This window comes from Strix aluco, chromosome 3, assembly GCF_031877795.1.
Source record: "Strix aluco isolate bStrAlu1 chromosome 3, bStrAlu1.hap1, whole genome shotgun sequence".
Classification (NCBI taxonomy): Eukaryota; Metazoa; Chordata; class Aves; order Strigiformes; family Strigidae; genus Strix; species Strix aluco.
This window is the reverse complement of record NC_133933.1, coordinates 34543750-34562788: the sequence shown is the minus strand read 5'-3', so window position 1 is coordinate 34562788 and position 19039 is coordinate 34543750. Positions and strand designations below refer to the sequence as shown.

Sequence of the window (19039 nt, the reverse complement as noted above, 5' to 3'; positions counted from 1 at the left end):
TTGAAACCAATAGCATATTTAGTTCAACAGGCAAAAGTTCAAACCTTAGGGCTTTGAAATAGCAAACATTTTATGAGACACTTCAAAAAAAAGGAGATTATATATGATTGGTATTCTATCTGCAAGACAGATTCACCTTGTGGGGTTTTTTTAATCCATAAAGCTTTCTGGACAATTAGGTAAAAAATTGTCAGCTCAACTGAATGACAAAAGAGAAAACGAGACTAAAAAATGAAAACCAGAAATAATACTGTGAACACAACTGGTTTCAAACGCTTTGACTGGATTCAGAAATCCTACAGTCAGCTACACCATCCAAAAGTTCACTTACATTTAAGCAGTAAACCCAAAACGTGCTATAAAGAGGAATTCTCTATGAAAAATTAACAATACAGGAACAGGCTCTCATTTTCAGCTCCCTCTGACTTTCCTTCTCCCTGCTCCCTCAAGCACGTGGGTGGCATTAGCACTATAGGAACTTATTTGATAAGGAGTATACCTATTTCCTTTCTTTACTGAACATTTTGTATACTACACAGCCCAAGAAAACTGGAGATGAGTGTTCTGACATAATCTCATTTCTGACAAGATCATTTTAGACTTTTTCCTCTGAATACTGGATGTTAAAAACATTTGTACTTAATTCAACAAATGATACACTCTATTAATGTACAGAAGAAACCCAGAAAATGGCACCTCAGTAGGGTTTTCTGTTTTATGCATGTCGGTTTTTTAAAATTTTTTAGCTCATTTACTGCCACCTCCTGGTACTTACGAGGTAATAGTATTTCTTTAACAGCAGCCAGTTCAATACTACTAAAATGCCAAAAACCTCTCAGAAAGTTTTTTGAAATATTGCTGTACTTTTTATGCTGTTGTCTTTTATTCTGGAAATAGTGAATAATGTTCCTTGGGCACAAACTGGTAAAAGGTTGCTTACCTTCGTCTGGAAGCAGCAGTAAAGTTGTGTTAGATATGGATGTTTCCGTGCTAAAGCCAGAATTCTTTTTTCTGTCATTGTACAGTCTACATCGTCATCTTGAAGTATGACATCTTTCTTCAAAACTTTCACTGCATATACTTCATCTTTTCCTTTTAGCTCAGCTAACATTACCTAAAGCAAATAGAAATTCTGTTTACATATGAACAACAGATAATACCATAAATGCAGGGTTGCATATGAGTTTGGCCACCGGAAATATACAGTTACGTACTTGCCTGAATGAAGTTGTATGTTTATAAAATTAAAAGTAATGCAATTTTAGAAAAATATACCTCTGGTATTGTTTAAATTTGAAACAGATGGTATCTATGTTTGTTAAGAATGCAGAAGATAAAAAGATTTTATCCCCTCATTCATGTATCTTAATGAATGCCTATTAGTGAGATCTCAAAAACTAAAAAAAGAAGGAAGTTGATATAGAACAGAAATTTATTTCCCACTTTTATCTCCCACTTTTGGTAGTGAGATTTGTGTGTGATGAACTTAGTATACAATCCCACATACCATTCTGGCCGCTTTAAAGTTGTTGATTTTAACTACTACTATTGTTTAAGGTTCAAGTCCTATACTCTGTTTAAGGTCAGTTCTGGCTTGGAGCCAGGGCAATCTTCAGAGAGAGGATTAGAAAACTGAGACAAAAGAACTGCTTCAGCCCTGTTCCCCTGCTTCTGCAGTTCAGTATACCAAGGAAGGAAGAGTGTACTTGTGAAACAGATTCACATTTCAGTCCTCCTCTTTGATTCTGCAGTGCACAGCACTGTGAAAAGAAAATCTATAAGCCCTGTAAGTAGAGCAATGCCCCTTCCACCCTCATCAGTTCCCTACTGTGGGAAGGTATCTGGTGAGTTACATTTTACCACATATGTGATATTTTGGGCAGCTGTCTCAGCCTCTTGCACTCCTTGTATCTGAGTGGAAATTCTCGAGTTCTGCCTCCTCCAGCACTAAACACACCCACTAAGGAAAAACAAGCACACAAACTGTCCTGTGAAATAAGTAAACTTGAGGTGCATATTATCTAGAAAGGGAATGAACTCAGATCTCCACAGCATTATTCCTGGGCTGATTTTTCCTGCTTGACCACAACTAATTCTCTTGTTGAACAGTATGTATGTAACTGTATGTATGTCTTCATTACCAATATCCTGAAACAGGGAAACATTGACATTTGGTTTCAACAGGTGTGACCCTAGTTAACGAAGTGAGCTGAAGCACAGAAAATGCCAGCTGATCAGGAGGTTGATATTCCTGATCTGTGGGGTAAAAGCTACTTTTACCCAATAGGTAAAGGAAACCCCTAGGGTGGAAGCACTTTCTGAATGTCGCTATGAATACTTTCAAAGCAGTACAGTCAAAAAAAGCCTGCACAGCAGTTAAAAAAAAAAAAAAAAAAAAGCAGCTACCCACCTTGCCAAAGCTGCCTTTCCCCAATACTTTGATGAAGTTGAACTCTTCAAGGCCTATTCGCTTGTTCTGGGCCTGTTTTACCTCCCCATTTTCACCATTCTCCCCAGGTTTGTTAAGCTGGTTGTCTGTTGATGTTGTAGCTGTTGCTCTGTGTTCCTCTCCCCGATTGTCAAATGATAACGCTTTCCTAATGTTGTTTTCCAACTCTTTGATTTCTGTTGAAATGTGAGAAGAAAAGTGTTCATTTTAATCAACAATCAGAAAAACAGCCTGTGCTAGTCTGTATCAGTTTTGGGAAGGGACATTCATCATCCTCAAATGCTGTGTAGAGCATTCTGTGGTTAAGAATACATATTTAGGAAACTGCTTCTCCACCTTACAGTAATCAGCCAAAGCCCTGCTTTAACAGGAAGGGTGGCCTTTTAAAATGAACCTAAGAGAATGACATATACAAAACTTGAAAGATAAGTCAGAACAGTAGCCAAATAGTTGTTTTAGTGATTTTGGGTGTTCCTGTATCACAGAGAAGTACTTTGTTTTGAATACCCCTATCTTCCTGCAGCACTTACTCATCTTCCTTCTTAAGTATTTTAGAGTTGTATCTTCAAAAGTTCAAAGGATAGTTGGGTGTTCCAGTCCTTGAAGTCAACATGACTGGAGCATCTTGCTCAGCTCCAGCTGTTATCAGACGCCTGCCAATAAAGTATTTGACCACTTACTAGTGCCACTTCAAGCAGCAATTGTGTAGATCTGCTAAATGGTTCTGAAGGCTTCTCAGTGTTAAACACAGTGAGCCCTGGTGACTAACCAGCCTAGGGCTCTGCCTCAAGCTCTTCCATAGTACTTCTGCCTGAGGGCATTGGAAGCAACAACTTTACTGGACAGCTACAGAAGTGAAATTTAAGAGAACATTTAGACAAAATCTTTGTTCTCATTTTAAGCAAAACATCAGATATTAAAAAAATATTATTTAACCAAAATACTGTCTGTGAAACCAAAAGCTTGACACATTGAAATCAGTTCTGGATGCAGTTTTACAGTACTTCTTATCATGGAGCTTTGGAAATTTCTTCCCTAAAAATAAGGCTGAAAAATTTCTCAACTGTAAACAATTTTCGAAGAATGTGACAGAAAAGTATCCATCTTCCTATGTCTTGGTATAAAGATTTTTCATTCATCAGTTTACACACATGATGGTACATAAGATACCTCACAGACTTCTGATTTTTAGAAACAACCACCAGATCAGAAACAGAAAGTGCTGCTGACATACATGTTCTGTCAATCAGGCTGTTCAGCTCAATAAAATCAGGTCATGTCAGTGAAGATTAAAATATTTGTCTCCAAATCTATGCATGAAAAAAATAACTGAAAGGAAACATAGTTTTACGAAGCCTCTAGAGACCACACAGACATGCTAGCATAGCCTAATTGGACAGAAGTTGTGGCTGCTCCCTCCCTGGAAGTGTTCAAGGTCAGGTTGGACGGGGCTTTGAGCAACCTGATCTAGTGGAAGGTGTCCCTGCCCATGGCAGGGGGGTTGGAACTAGATGATCTTTAAGGTCCCTTCCAACCCAAACCATTCTATGATTATCAAAAATGTTCAAACATGAAATTGCAAGGAGACAATTTAATCCTAAAAACTTATTAACAGATGGAGGCTTTTCAGATAAATAAAGGTGCTCTCACATTCTGTGGTACTCGTTAAATAATGTTCTCACTCTTACAATACAATATATAACCTCCTTATGTAAAGGTATTTGATTAGGTAAGGACACATCTAGTAAACTTAACAATATTTTAAGATGACTGTTTTATAATTTTCCCTTTAAAAGCCACTTAATTTCACAGATTTAAACAAAATGAGAAGCAGGCCTTTTAAACAAGTTTTTGCAGTTCGTAACTTTAAGCACTTCATTTTCTGGTGGTAACTACTTCACTGATTTAGTTCTACAGAGCCTGAGACTGATAACTTTTTTATTCATCATAAAGGAGGAAAATATGTGACAATATGTATCAGTTAGAAATAAAAAGAGATGTTCGACCTTGATCACATGGAGAAGTTGGTGCTGACTTTGACCTATCTTCTTCTGACGATGTGCTTCCAGGAACCGGCTGTTGAGTCTCTGCACCTGCAATTAGCTAAGAACAATTCCAAGAGGGCTACTCAGCTATGAGATTCTCCTGTGCCAAGAGGAAATTTAGTTTAACAATATTAATACACAAGTAGAAGTATGAAGGAAAGTGAAGATGTTCTACCCCTATAGATTCTCTCTGGCAGGACCTCAACCATACAGCAGATGGCATCACATCAAATGGAGACCATAATATAAACAGAGAAAGAACTGGCAATTTAAAGACAAATAAGTTCTTAAGATGAAATAAATGTAATAAGCACACCCAGCAAGTTGAAAAGTTTTGAGTAGCCACCATGAGTCTGTGTAGAAATCTATGTGCTAAAACTACAACTATCAGCAAGCACTGCAAACTCATACAGTAACAACACATCTTTTCCCAGGAGTCACAGATCACTTAATTTATTCCTGAGTTTTCTATGTTTCTGTAACACCTTAAAAACCAGCGTACGTGGGATACAAGTGTGCAATAACCGTCAAAATGAACAGAACCAAATGTCAATATTTTAAGAAATTATGGTAAAAATTGCCTATTTCTGTAAGCGAGAGCAATGGGTTTGTTGTCACAATCATGCAAATAGAGATAGAAAGCGTGCCCAAGTTCTGATCCAGGATGCATATTATCAATCCAGAATAACTCTATCAGCTTTGAAAGTACTTGGGGTGACCTACACATTTATTTCTAAAACAGCCTAGTTCTTTCTATAATAGTGATGATAACTCTGGAACCGTCATCTGGCAAACAGCTTCTCTTCATGAGAATCAGCACATTGCTCATTTATCAGCATTTAAAATGTTATAGAGTAGTGCTGTCTCTCAATCTATCAATTATTCGATGCCAATTCTGAGCCAAAGAGACATTTCTGTTTTTAAGAACTGCTGTGTCAGACACAGTCTCCCTGTCAAATCTCCTTCCTCAAAATAAAAAAGGGGAAATCCTTCCAGACTCTAGGTTGACGAAATTGTAGCAGGTCAAAATAAATTTCATATCAAAATTCTGAATAGATGATTTGCACTTACAAATCAAAAGCCAAAGTCTTAGTTCTGTACTGACATAAAAAAAAATTCTAGTGCAAGACAACTGAGTGGGATTTAACCCCAACCAGTAAAGATACAATACAGCCATACTTATCTAATTTTTTAATGCGACACTACATTTTACTATGTAGAAGTTACCTTTTTCCTCCTCTGCCCACTATTAGTGATCTTATCTGGAGTGACTCCAAGATCTGCAAGAACTTTAGCTATGCCTCTAGCATCCACTCCACAGTTTGGTGCCACATTTGTTTCACAGCGTCGATGTACATTCATCTTGCAAACTGCAATGAAATGGAAAGTAACAGAGTAAATTAAATGCTACCTTGGCATGCATTTGACTTAAATCAGAATTTATTTGACCTACCAATAACTTTTTCAAATCAATACAATTTCAGTAGAAAAATACTTAGCTGGATTTGTAGTGACACTTCAATGCTAATATGAAATTATTAACCTGGTTATCAATCTTCTGCGATGATAACGCAGACAGTGTTTTCAAAGGGTGCCCAGAACAGACACAGGAACAAATGAAAATATCTAATGATCCTGTAAATCTTGAATAAAATTTGAGTTAGAGGTAAAGTCCTTCAGAGCTTGGATTTTAGCAATCCACTTCTCCTCTCATACTGAGAGAACAACATTAGTTCCTCATGTATTATTGCTTCTTACTCTATTTTACTCAAGTAGATTAATCCCTAATGTAGGCAGGCATAAAACCAACAGTGCTTTAAGTTTTATTAAAAGTCTTTGGCACTGTTAGACATTCTCTTTCTTTAGATGGCAATCCATTTACTAAGCTTTTCTCTTAAATACCATCTCTTGAAACTCGCATACTAGTAAGAGGAAAAAAGGTTACATTGCTTCCAGGTTATGGGGTAGGGGGGAGAATGTAGCTCCATTAAAAATAGCATAGCATGGATTTGTTGGGAGCAGATTATATATTTTATCTTAGACTTCACTGCCCTCTTGTGGACCAAGGCATAAAGAAAGCAAAACTGCAAGTGTAATTAAATATTAGATTAACATTCAGTTGCTCAAATTCCTCACTTCATTACTTTTAGAGAAAAAAAAAATCAAAAAAGTATGCATTTATAAAGCTGCATTTCATTATATTGTTTATCAACAGTGCTTTCGCTGTATAAGCCCTAAAGAAACAAACCACATTTGCCTCTGAGACTATACACAGGCACTGTATCTGCAGTGGTAACCATGTGCTTCAGAAAGCAGGTGCCTTTCCTCTTCAAGTATGTTTCAGCTCACAACAGCAAAAAGAAATTGCTATGCATGGTATTGTATTTTCAGTGCATGTATATTCAGTGACAAAGTCTCAGTGGCAAGTAAAATGTTTGACCTATGATCCATAGCAGTGGACACTGGAGAACTGAACTGCTTGAAATAAAGCAAGCAGGAAAATTTTGTGCAGTCCAACTTCATGAATGTATTTTGTAAAAAGAAGCACAGGAATAAACAGTGAAAAAACAGCAGGAAAAACATCTGGAATACACTTTTCATGGTGTTAATAACCACACTGGGCCAGCAAGTACACCTCTGAAGAAGGGAGCATTGTTTGGCATTTGTTAAGAGAGAAAATAAAGCACAGAGAAAATGACATTTCCAGCTCAGGTGAGTTCTAGATTTCATGCAGACAATATTGCATTTTTATAGGCACTAGTTTTATGAACATGGAGAAAGCAACACAGGCTCTCTGAACTATTGTTTCTATGCATCTGCTACACAGTAAATGCATGCATATGTGAAACAACATTATGTTCTATAATTAAGAACAAAGAAGCCACTATGGTACTTGAGAGACAATATGAAAGTGACCTAATATATTCACAGATTGAGTAGAGAGATACTATAGCTCTGATTAAAATTCAAAGAGAAAAAAAAAATCAGGTTTATTTAAAAAATCTTCTCCGAACATATCTCCACCATAATTAAGACAGCATTTTAGTAAAAACTTCAGTAGTAAAGTAACAGTATTTAGGGTCTAACATTTTATCACTGCTCACTACCTAGAATCACAAGGGAAAGCTTGAAGTTCAGAATGCTTTCATTGTGTATCACTTTGCCATGAAAGAAACTTCTTTCCATTGCTGTTCAGCAATTCGACGTGAAACATTAGGTCTGACCTTCACCTATAGTTATGTCTCATCTTAAATACTGCAAAGTATATATTTAATAGATTACATGTTTATACATACATGTGTGACTCCACATTTCTGCAGTTGAGAAGTGTACATAACATGACTTTTGTATTTATGAAGATGGACCTACCCATTCATAAATGTGTAACAACAAAACAAAAATGCTTATAATTCCACTAGGTATGACTTTAGAAGAATCTGACAATCTTCACTACATCATTCCCATCAACTCACTAACTGAAGTATTTTATTCACTATTTCTAAAATATTACTTTCCGTTGCAAGTGTTTGTACTGGTTTTTCCCCCATCTAGAATACACAGATCTGCTTGAAAGAGAGATATGGAACAAACCATTTCTGTTAGCTAAAATGACAGGAATGCACCTTCCAGCAGTAACTTCATCTACAGTTACTGTATAGAGTACACAGTCCTTAAACTGCAGAACATAATGAATCTTTATTTTCTGGAATAGAGGGGCTATGCAGACCATCATAAAGGATGATTTAGGTAGATGTCAGAATACCTCATCTTCTGGATATTGACACAGAGGACTGGTTCTGCCTAGCCTAGCCAATACATAACACCAATATTTGAAGAGGGTATTAAAGGGAAAAGTAGCTGGAATAATAATGTTTAAAAAGTTTAACAACCATCACCACAAGCCTGAAATCATGAAAGGCATATTAAGCTGAAGGGACCTAAATTTTCATGCTTCTAATTTTCTTTCAACTTCTAATTTCCTATGTGGCAATAAACCTACAGAGCAGTGAGTGCAAAATATGTTTCTGCACCTCTGTCCTCTGCACCTGTTATTGACTGGTGTTGCAGACAGGGTAAAGGACCATTTTCTAACCACGATGGCAATCCTTACACTATTTACTTTCTACGCATTTCTGTACATGCTGGAAAAGACAGAATAACTTGAAGTCTTTCCAAGCCTAAAAGTCACTCACAAAAAAAAAAAAAAGAAAAGCTCTGAAGTGTTAATCCTTACCTTTGCATTGTAAACCTTGTCTCAAAAGACCCCAGAGCAATGAACCACAGTGGTCACAGAAGGTGGGCACTTTGTAATTGTGAATGCTGAACTTGTGAGGCATGTTGACACTGAAACGCTGGGATCCCACTTGCTGCAAAAGGAAAGCACAGCATATTTCATTCTAATTAATTTCTTTATAATCAGCGTACATCGAGGCCCTGTTCTGTTTTGAAACCACACAGAATTCAAACAAGATGAAATAGGTCTATGCTCAGATGATGACCTTTGCATTAGATATACCCCAGCTTCAGAATTCTTCTCACTACTTTATTTGGGGAAAAGAGGGGGAAGGGCTGCTGTTGTCCAAGAGATAAAGACTAACGTCTACTTCCTAGTACTTCTGGGAACAACAAATATATAGCTATCAGGAAAGATCTCTTAATGTGGAAGGCAAGGAAGTCACTCCCAATTGTTTTAGGAGCAGAAGGCCAAACTAATATGGGACTAAGAAAGAGAAATATATCACAACCCCTTTACCTTTTCATATCCCACTCTTCTTTAGATTATGATAATGACAATGATAAACTGCTGTGTTCAGGGATTTCAAGGTACGATTACTTACTAATTAAAGGGTATCATTGATAAGGTTTTATAGTGGCTACTGCATAGCAGGAGATTTATTTCAATGTTTTTCCTTCCCTTTCCTATTACCGCTGGCTTCTCTCCAGTGATCTAGTACCCCTTCTAAACAATGAGAGCATTATATTACCAAAACATGCAAGTCTCCACCAGTCTGGAGCCTGGGAATATAAATCTACACAAGATTTTGTATCTTCCTGTGAGTACAATGCAAAACCAGCACTAGCCTAACGCAGTCCTTTATCACAATCCTATGCATGTGATCAAATTTTGGATGTAAAATACTGATTGTGAACCAGATATAAAAGAATGCTCCCAGTATGAAAAATGGTAGTGAATTGCACAGGAAGAATTAGATCAGTTAGTGTCTCAGTCAAATTCATAAAAAAAATGGCTTAAAAAAAAAGTGGCTTAAATCCATCATTACATACAACTCTGATTTTTAACTTAAAACCAGGCTTTTCCAAGCATATAAATGTAGGTTTTTAACAAATAAAACTAAGAAATGTATTTTTTCTGTGTGGCCAAGGAACTGGGATCACTCACAGACTACCTCACCTAATCCTATGGTGAAAGATAGTAGGCCCTTGCTGTTGCACAAAACAGAACAGGACAGTAAGCATTAATTAGCTTTTCTGTTAAAACACAAACAAAAACCTTCCGTACAAGATTAAGCATTCCCTGGTTACAGTTGAGGGATACAATGATATAAAAAACCATAAACCCCACCCCCGTCTCCAACTGTCCCCCATCAACCCAGCCATAACAGGATAGCCCAACCTGAGCAGTCTAAGGGAGCTGAACACTACAGCAGTCACATCACTCCCTGGTGTATGACTGTCCACAGAAATTAACATTAATTTCCTAATCAAGCCTAAAAGGGCCATCTTAGCTGAAAGAGACCTTCAGCGCAAGTGAAAGGATTGCTTTGTTTTCTCCTCTGACCCAGAGCTGAATGTGCTGTTGGCAGATATATTTACCTCCCTGACAGTACAGTTCTGAAAGCAGCTAATTTAATCTTCGGGTGTTGTCTTCATTTATTTAAATGCATGATAACATAAAGCACATACTGTGTTAATTACATTGATATACAAAAGCTTGCTAGAGGTAGGGAGTAATTATGCTGGAAAAACCTGTTAGCTATGCAGTACCTTGTGTTATCACTACTGTCTTACACAATATCCATGGGCTTTCTTCAACACATGGATGGCTTTTGTTCACATTTTGACAGTTTGGATGCAGTCTTCGTTGAGGTGAGACTTTGCAAGCAAATTCTGGGCAGTCTTTTATGTTGATGCAAGATACCCAAGCATACTGCCTATCCTATCAGCTGCTAATGACTCAGCCACACAAAATGCAGTTAAGGGATAAAGGGGCCGAGCCTGCTTCTTTTGAATTAAAATGACAAAATTCGTATTAATGCAGAAATGGAGAATGTCAAAAATGAAAAGGAGTGGAAAGAGCTCACTGGGACTTTAAGCATTCCAATGTTATAAAAATTACTAATTAGAAATAAATTGCTGTGTAATAATTCCCATGTAAATGAAACTGTATGGTAATCTGTCATTTCAAAGTAAATGCTACATCACAAGATGACCAGAAGGGCACGAAAAAGTCTGTAACATTTATTGATTAAACAGAGGAGATGACACTACTTTGAACAGATGAAAGACAGGGTTTTATCTAGAAAATTTATTTCACAAACATTTACCTCATCGTGAGTTTCCTGTTTTTTTAAGCCAGCACACTTTGTTATTATAAGTTCATGGCATCTCTTGTGGACTACACAAGTGCAAACTATAAACAAAAAACAGATAAAAGAGTAAGTTTTCATGAAGATTGATCTGAAAGCAAAAGATTGATCCCAGAAGATCAAAAATACTGGGACTTGAAAGGCTGCAAGTGACTGGTGACTTAGTGAGTCCTATGCAGCAATTCTGGCTTACAAAGGCAAAAGATAATGGACTTTCAAGAGACCAAAGAATTTTAAGAGAACTAAAGCATATCTGCCAAAATCTCAGTATGTAAAACCTCAAATTACCTTCTTAAATATTAACCATGTTTCTCAATTTTTACATATTTGATTTGTTTATCTGATAAAGTCCATGATCTCCACATTATAAGAGACACAATGGCAAAAACAATTCCTGTCTGAAGACCTTCCAGAGGAAGAGAGACATAAAGATAATTCATTGTAAAAGTCAAAGAACAGAAAAAACAAAGTTGAACATTCGTTCTGTAACACATTATCATAAGTTGATAACAGTAAAAGGTTTCAGGAGGTAAAAATGCTTTGTCAATATTCATACTGATTACTTAATCAATGAATAACATTTGCAGATTTGAAGGATAAGATTAAAAATTACAAGGTCTATCATACTGTAGGATTCAAGGTTATTAAGTGAAGAAAAAACCTTCACAGTGAAATAATGAATTTCATTTTCTTCTACCTTTGGCCATTGTTGTAAGAAAAAAAAATCAGAACTCAAGGAACCTCTGCTGTATATTAATATACTAATTCTTATTACAGCATATAAAACCATTATTTGCATTTATTTATTCGCAAGAAGAATTTATCATGTCTTTTGTAACTGAAAAATCAACTCTAACTTGATTATTTCTGTTTGTCAGATGCAAATTAAGTAGAAAAACATCATCACAAGAGGTGACTGCACAAAAAATTAAGAGTACAAGAAACTGAGTTGAAAAATGGAGTTGAAAATGAAGCACTTCTGCAGTCTTTGCTATAACCTTCTCTAATGATGAGCTCTATAATTATCTCATCTATTTAATTACAGTCTTTGCAATTACCTGGCATTTTTAAACAAAGCATCTTAAGTAGAATGAAGAATTCACAATTTTAAAATGCCAGAAGTGAAAAATGAAGAAGCCAACATCCACAGATATGCTCCCCTAGTTGGATGTGCATCAAGAGATACCTAGGATCAGCTGTTCAGTGATGGTAACCATGCTTCTACTTCACATATGATGCCCAAGACCAGCAGTCTTGAAAAATCTTACTGTGACTTGCTGTAAAGATTGTGTCTTTAGTCAGACAAACTTATTCTGATCATCTTGTGTTAAATTCTCTGCATTGTAGATAAATAATGCCTGATAAGAGTATCTTATTATTTATATATTATAACATAATACACATATTCAAATTGTCCCCCGTAGATTTTCTCTTACCTTGACATTGGTATCCCTGTTTTCCTATTACACCCCTGAAAATAAAACAGTGTTTTAGAAAATAACGAATATAAATTTTAAAAGTGAAAAACATTTTTTTCCTCCCTTTACTGGACATGCACAAAAGAGTAGCTTCTTATAACCAATAATCTGATAACTGCATGCCTAGAGTGAGATCAGTTCAAAGTAGGAACCACACTTCAGCTGCTAAGAGGTAACAGGTAGGATGACAGGCCACGAAGGGAGTCAGTAATAAAGACACATTTACTATCATAAAATAGGCAAAGCCAAGGGATACGTAGAGAGGGAAGCCACAAGCTGGTAAAACAGTCATCAAGAAGCCCTCTAAATAGACAAAAGATTGTATTTGTCAATATTGTTGCTTGAAAATATCTTAGCTAACGTAAAGCCTAACCTGCAGACATTTTTTAAAGGAATGTAGCTGAGTTCACATAATTTAACATTAAGAAAGACTGATTCATTACACACTCTTAGGAAATATTAATTATGGATTACGTCAGATCTTATGTGTATTAAGGTGTAAATCAGTATCTTTAGGTAACTTTGGAAAACATCAATAGAGTTGCTGAAAAATAACTGAAAACTGAATGTCTCCACCACTTTTCCCTACCTGAAAATTGTGAGTACTCAAAACTAATGTAAATCATTTCTAAAAGGGAGTTCTTGACATACATTGTAATAATAAAGACCCTGTACACAGCACACCCAAAACCCTGGATCATTAGAAGTCTAATATTCCCATATTTCATTAACTTCAGTAGGATGTATAGGAGCTTGGTATTTCCTAGGAGGAAGACGGCAATACTTAAGCACCTAAGGAAGAATTCAGTCAACTTGGTGAAATGTAAAGGTCTAATATTAGGTCTAAATCTACACTTAGGCACCTACAGAACACTAGATTGGCTGTCTACGTAGAATTTATAGTGCGTACTAGACAGAAAAAGATTGGACTTTGTGGCTCAGAGGAGAAAAAACACAAATGCAACAAACAAATTCTAACATTTGTGATGGAAGTTTAACAGTCTTCTATTATCATCTGCAAAACTGATGACAGCTTAATATTAAAATGAAGAGGAAAAGAACTACTGCTCTCTGCTATTTATACTTCAGCAAAACAGGAGGATATGTTAACTCCTTAATTCAAAGTTGCAAAGAAAGCAAAGTCAAAGTTGCTTCATACCATATAAAATCTCTGCAGTGCGAACAATAGGTTGGTTGTCTAAGATAGGTGGCCATAAACTTGTGTCCATTAACCTGATGTACTCTGCGTCGCACAGCACCCTGCCGCTTTCTGGGGCGCATACGTTCCCGAAACACACGTTCTTCATTGTCTTTCGGTGCTGAAACAGAGGTAAAAACAATAAGCACTGGCTGTATCAGACACAAATATGGAGAAGTCAAATACAATACATAAGTAGATATTCTCCAGAAATAAAAATTATCTTCTCTACATAGCAAGAGAACTTCCCTAAGTTGTGGGTCATTTTTTTCCTTTTTAGCATCAATGACTAAAGGGCAAGAGTTTTCATCGCCTAGTACAGGAACTTTTATTGGTTCTAAACTTTTATCTGTAAATTCAAGCTAAGCTGGGAATAAGTCTTCTGCTCTTTATCACTATCAAGCACACTGACAACCTCTTTAACAGTAATTACACAGTCAGATTCTCCAAACAGCTCAGACATTCATTTCATTTGATCTTCAGGGAAAGAAAAAAAAAAAAAAAATCTACCAAAAAAAATTCCCAATATCCCCTGGTGCCCATACACTCAGAAAGTGCTGACACAAGTGTAAGAAAGCTGAGTACAAATACATATTATCAAGCAGAACAAGAATTCCATCCAGAACTGATTACTTTGCAGAATTCCTGATTAAGATCTGAACTTCAGGCTCTAATAATCCACTTTGATGCTAATACACTTCCAGCAAAATGTTCAAGGGAAGAAAGTTATTTCTCTTAACCAATTCCTGTTCAACCATATATGAGATTTAATGGTAGAGAAAGTAAAAACTGAAGTTGATATATCTCAGAATGAAAACCTTTAGAAAAAATCCTCCAGAGCACATCAGGTCTTTTTTCCCAAGGCTTTATTTTGAAAAGTATCACTAACACCTCCACAGTATTCTGCATGCATTAAGCAAAAGCTGAGGATGAATTAGCAATGAAGAATAGTACACGGTTGGTAACGGAAGACAGATTTTACAAGCATTCCTTGAGCCACTTGTGTCTCTGCAAAATAGAACATCAGATTTGGAGGGGATCACAGTCATCCATTGCCAACTGAATCTATGTACTCACTACTTCAGTGCATATAACACTTTGAAATGTATTTAACACTTGTCATTCTCTGAATTTCAGCTACCCTTAAGCATTACTATGGCCTAAAGATGCCAACTTTGGTCTGTTGCAAGATTTTCTGTACACAAATGAGTTCTCCAAGCAACAGCACGGTATTTAACAATAACACAAAGAAAATTAAAAGTCCAAGGACAACTCGAATCTGCAATTCTTTTACAAACACTGAAATAAACCCTATTTTTTGAGGGTTGTAATATTAAAAGGTATTGATTCAGGAATTCCTAGAAAATGGTCTTCAGTTAAGCCAGTGGATGGATATCCTGGGAAAATACAGAGCACAGACTCAGGAATCAAGATCAATTTCTTTCACTGCACAGCAATGTCTAAACCCCATGATACTAGCAAATTCATTTATGCACTAAAAAGCCTAAGCTCCTTACACATTAACATTGTACAAAAACTTCATACTCAGAGTGGGTTTTCCCTCTAAGACGACACATCTGTGGAATGGTCAGAATGGCCTTACTTTTCTATTCTAAGTGAGCTCTCAGTAAATAAACATTGACTTATACACAAAGCTACCCCTTTTATTTATGCCAAAGAACAATCAAAAAGCAATGGCTCTAGTTCCCCCTTTAAGAAAGAGATAAGTACCACCAAACAGTTATCAATGGTTTATTTTTATGCTGTCAATTGCTTATTTTTATGCATTAAGCAAAACTCGTCTAATAAATACCACAGAGAAAAATTCTCCTCCAGAGAAAGATGGTCTTCCACAGAGAATATGTAACAAATAGATGGAAATCCTACCAAAGACTCCCATTTCTAGCTTCTGAATGATTTATTGACTTTACAAAGCCGCTGGAAATCTTTTAAAAGTTATTAGTATAGCAAATAATTCTATATTAATATAGAACTGTTCTTTTGGTTATCATCCAGAGTGTAGAATTTGCTAAAGTATGTAGCCTGGATGTGAAAAAGTTAAAATCCCACTCTCCTGGAAAGTGTTCCCAAAATGTTATCTGCTTATATGAAACAGACAAGATGTTCTGACAGTGCACAGTTCACACTTGATACGATAATCTGCCTACAATACCGCTTTTCTCCTTTTTTCATCTTAAGTGTAATTCTTCACAGATAAAGCATCTGTAATTTTACAGAGCAGATAAAAATCGTCTTCTTGTTTTGGCTAGATAAACAGAATATCATGACACTTTTTTTTTTTTTTTTTAAACCAACAAAGACTAAAAACTATTTTAACTGTATTACTTTCAGTTCTATATTTAATACTTCTGTGAAATTCCATTTTTTCACTTAAAATACTTATAGTTAAAATAAAACAACAAAAGAGTGTCTTTTTTAGAAATGCACTGACTTGAAAACAGACACAAGCAATACACCTGAAGTTATCAGATTAAATGGCAGGTCTCAATTATCAGTATCATTTCCACACAAACAGCATCTCTGTGTGTGAGAAGAATGCTCAAACAGCTCAGGGATGTAGTTTTCTTGATCTGTCTTGGGTAACATTGGAGGTCCCCCAAAACGGTCTCTTCTGTCAGTCTGCTGTTCCACATTTATCACTAAAGACTAGCACTTGGCCAAATCTGTGCCCCACATCCTGTTTTAGTGTTGAACTACACATATGAACTTCATGTTCAAGGGCAGCGATTCCCCAGCGGACAACTCTGCCTCCACCTCACCTCTCATTACAGCCTGTGTAGAGTCCCCACCTTGTCAGTCAGCAGCAGTACTTGTCTGGGGGGGTTGGAGTAGCATCTGGCATTACAGTGCATGACTGGACACTGGATGAGTGGACACCAGCCTTTCATCAAAGCACACCAAGTCACAAGAGAAATTAATTCACCCGTGAGGCTCTACCCTCAGTTTACATTAGGTTCAGCTAGCTTGTTCACTGCTACCCAACAAAAACACATAAGCAATGCTTCTCCACAGTCCTCAAGCAAATCATGGCCATGTCTTGTACAATTCACACTGCTGTTGTGGATCACAGGCACAAAACCAGGCAGTGACTTTCCTAGGTGACTAAGAAGCAGATGATCCATGCCCAGGGTTGTGAACCGCTCATTTCTAGTAGCACTAATGATAGTCTTATGTTTAAATTAAAATCCACTTATCTCATACTGAAGAGCCACGCTAGAGATATTCATTTAACTGACTGAAGACACCTACTTAGAAAGGGAGCTACACTACTCTCCCCAAACCTCTCTCATTGTTAGCAAGCAGAAAAGTAAAGATTAGTAAATGCTATCAGAAAACAGGGAGTACTTGGGAAAATCCCCAACATTTGTGCAATACAGCCACCCAGTGTTTTCAAGAAATACTTTAGAAAATATTAGCATCCCAAACAAAATTGACCTTTTAAATATATTTTAAAAATAAAAAGTCTGTGGTATACAGTGGTATACAATAGATTCTAGAAAATACCATTAGGATAGTGCATACTGTGCATGGCATTTCTATTCTTAGCAGAGGAGTTCAAATTAAAATTAAGTGGATTTGTCGTAGTTAGTCTATAAGAATGTTCCGATATAAACAACAATTTCTTCTCACAGTATTTCTGCTAAATAGACACAAAGGGTTATCGCTTCCTCAGTGAAAGCTGTTTCTTTATGTAACATACATTCTGTTCCCTGTTTTGATTTTGAGTCCTTCAGCCCTTTATATTATTCAGTTTATCTTTTTTTAATGCATTTATTTAACTTTCATTTTCAAAAGAAGGTGTAAGAAAGGCTCATGATAATTTCCAAGTGTTCATGGAGAACACTGTCAATGCAGCACATTGAGTTTAGGCTTTATATGATGGCACTTGAGAACAGGCAAATTTAGAACTAATTTTGTCTCAAAACTATACCGAGTAATGCCACTACTCCTTTTCATTGCAGCCAAGAGTAGCTCTGAGTTATTTGGAAAACAATAGCATACAATTGCTTTTATAGACTCATACATACACAGAAACATATTGCCTACAATTTCAAAGACTGAAAAGACTTACAGGCTTAACTCCAAGCTCTTAGAGAAGCATTATAAAAGTCAGAAGTATCTGGCATGCAAAATTGCATAAAATTCATAAATACTTGCAAGATGGATGTTTAAATGAACTGTCTGGAACTACATCTAACACTGTTAATTGTGTAGTATCTGTTAAGCACGAATTATAAGTCATAACTTAAAAGATTAGAAAATGACACATAATGCTCAGCAACCCTCAAAGGGGGCAAGATTGGAGGAAAAACACTGTGTATACCAAATAACAAAGGCTCAACCATGGCAGGTCTTGTTTCATACTAAAATGTGTTCAGCATAAATGAGAAGGGTTTAGTGTGGAGCACTAACTGCAACAGACAGAATAATCCTGCACAGCATAAAGTACCAGTGCCATTTCTTATCCTCTGTGTTGCAAATACTTACAGAATTCTGACAACAAACAAGACAATGGAAAAAATATGGCAGAAAAAGAGAGCAAGATTATATGCACAGAGAGCTTTTTCAGTATTTGTTATTGTTCAGAATGCTGACTGCTAAAAGGGAATGTGCTGGGCACTTCCCTTAATTGGAGGGGACTAGCATCAAACAGTGATAGTATTTGGGGAAGAGGAAAAAAATTAGGTGTTTTAGTTAAATGGCTACTGCCCCACCAAAGCCAGAGTGTAGGCCATGTACAACGGTAACACTCGCAGCAACTGCTGCAGCTGCCAGGTAACCCAATGCAACAGAACACTGACACCTCCATGGCACTTCTGGCACAAAGGGCTTTTCACCTCGGGCATCTCTTGGGTGTCTTCACGTTGCTGTCATCTGTAACTACAACCAGCATCCAGAAAAAACAGCTGGTTTAACATCAACCCTTACTAATTACAACAGAACCTAACTGAACAACAAATGCAAAGGAACAATGATTGTATGGATGTTTTACTTCTGAAGATTAAAATTAAGAGCTTTTGTATCATATTTAAGCCTGACCACTTTAACCAGTATATATGCACTGAAACAGACCTTTTATTTTAGCACTATATAATGTCTAAATGGAGGAAGGGTATTAAGGCAGGAGAGGTAATTTGCCTAAAGTTATGTGGAAAGTGAGAAGAGGTGGGAACAATGTCCAGAACTCCTCAGGTTTCAGGATGGAGTGTAACCAGATCATTATGCATCAAAATTAGGTC

General features: G+C 36.5%; 1 protein-coding gene across 3 annotated transcripts in view; it reads right to left on the bottom strand.

Annotated features, from left to right (window-relative positions):
* Window positions 1-19039, bottom strand: part of PRKCE (protein kinase C epsilon) — a 298350-nt gene that overhangs the window by 101446 nt on the left and 177865 nt on the right. For all 3 annotated transcript variants that reach the window (XM_074818060.1, XM_074818061.1, XM_074818062.1), the window contains exons 3-10: window positions 13740-13899; window positions 12539-12573; window positions 11061-11146; window positions 8729-8861; window positions 5722-5864; window positions 4456-4552; window positions 2411-2625; window positions 941-1114 (exon numbers count right to left, since the gene is read on the bottom strand). In XM_074818060.1, the coding sequence (XP_074674161.1) occupies window positions 941-1114; window positions 2411-2625; window positions 4456-4552; window positions 5722-5864; window positions 8729-8861; window positions 11061-11146; window positions 12539-12573; window positions 13740-13899 (1043 nt within the window). The remainder of the gene's footprint in view (window positions 1-940; window positions 1115-2410; window positions 2626-4455; window positions 4553-5721; window positions 5865-8728; window positions 8862-11060; window positions 11147-12538; window positions 12574-13739; window positions 13900-19039) is intronic.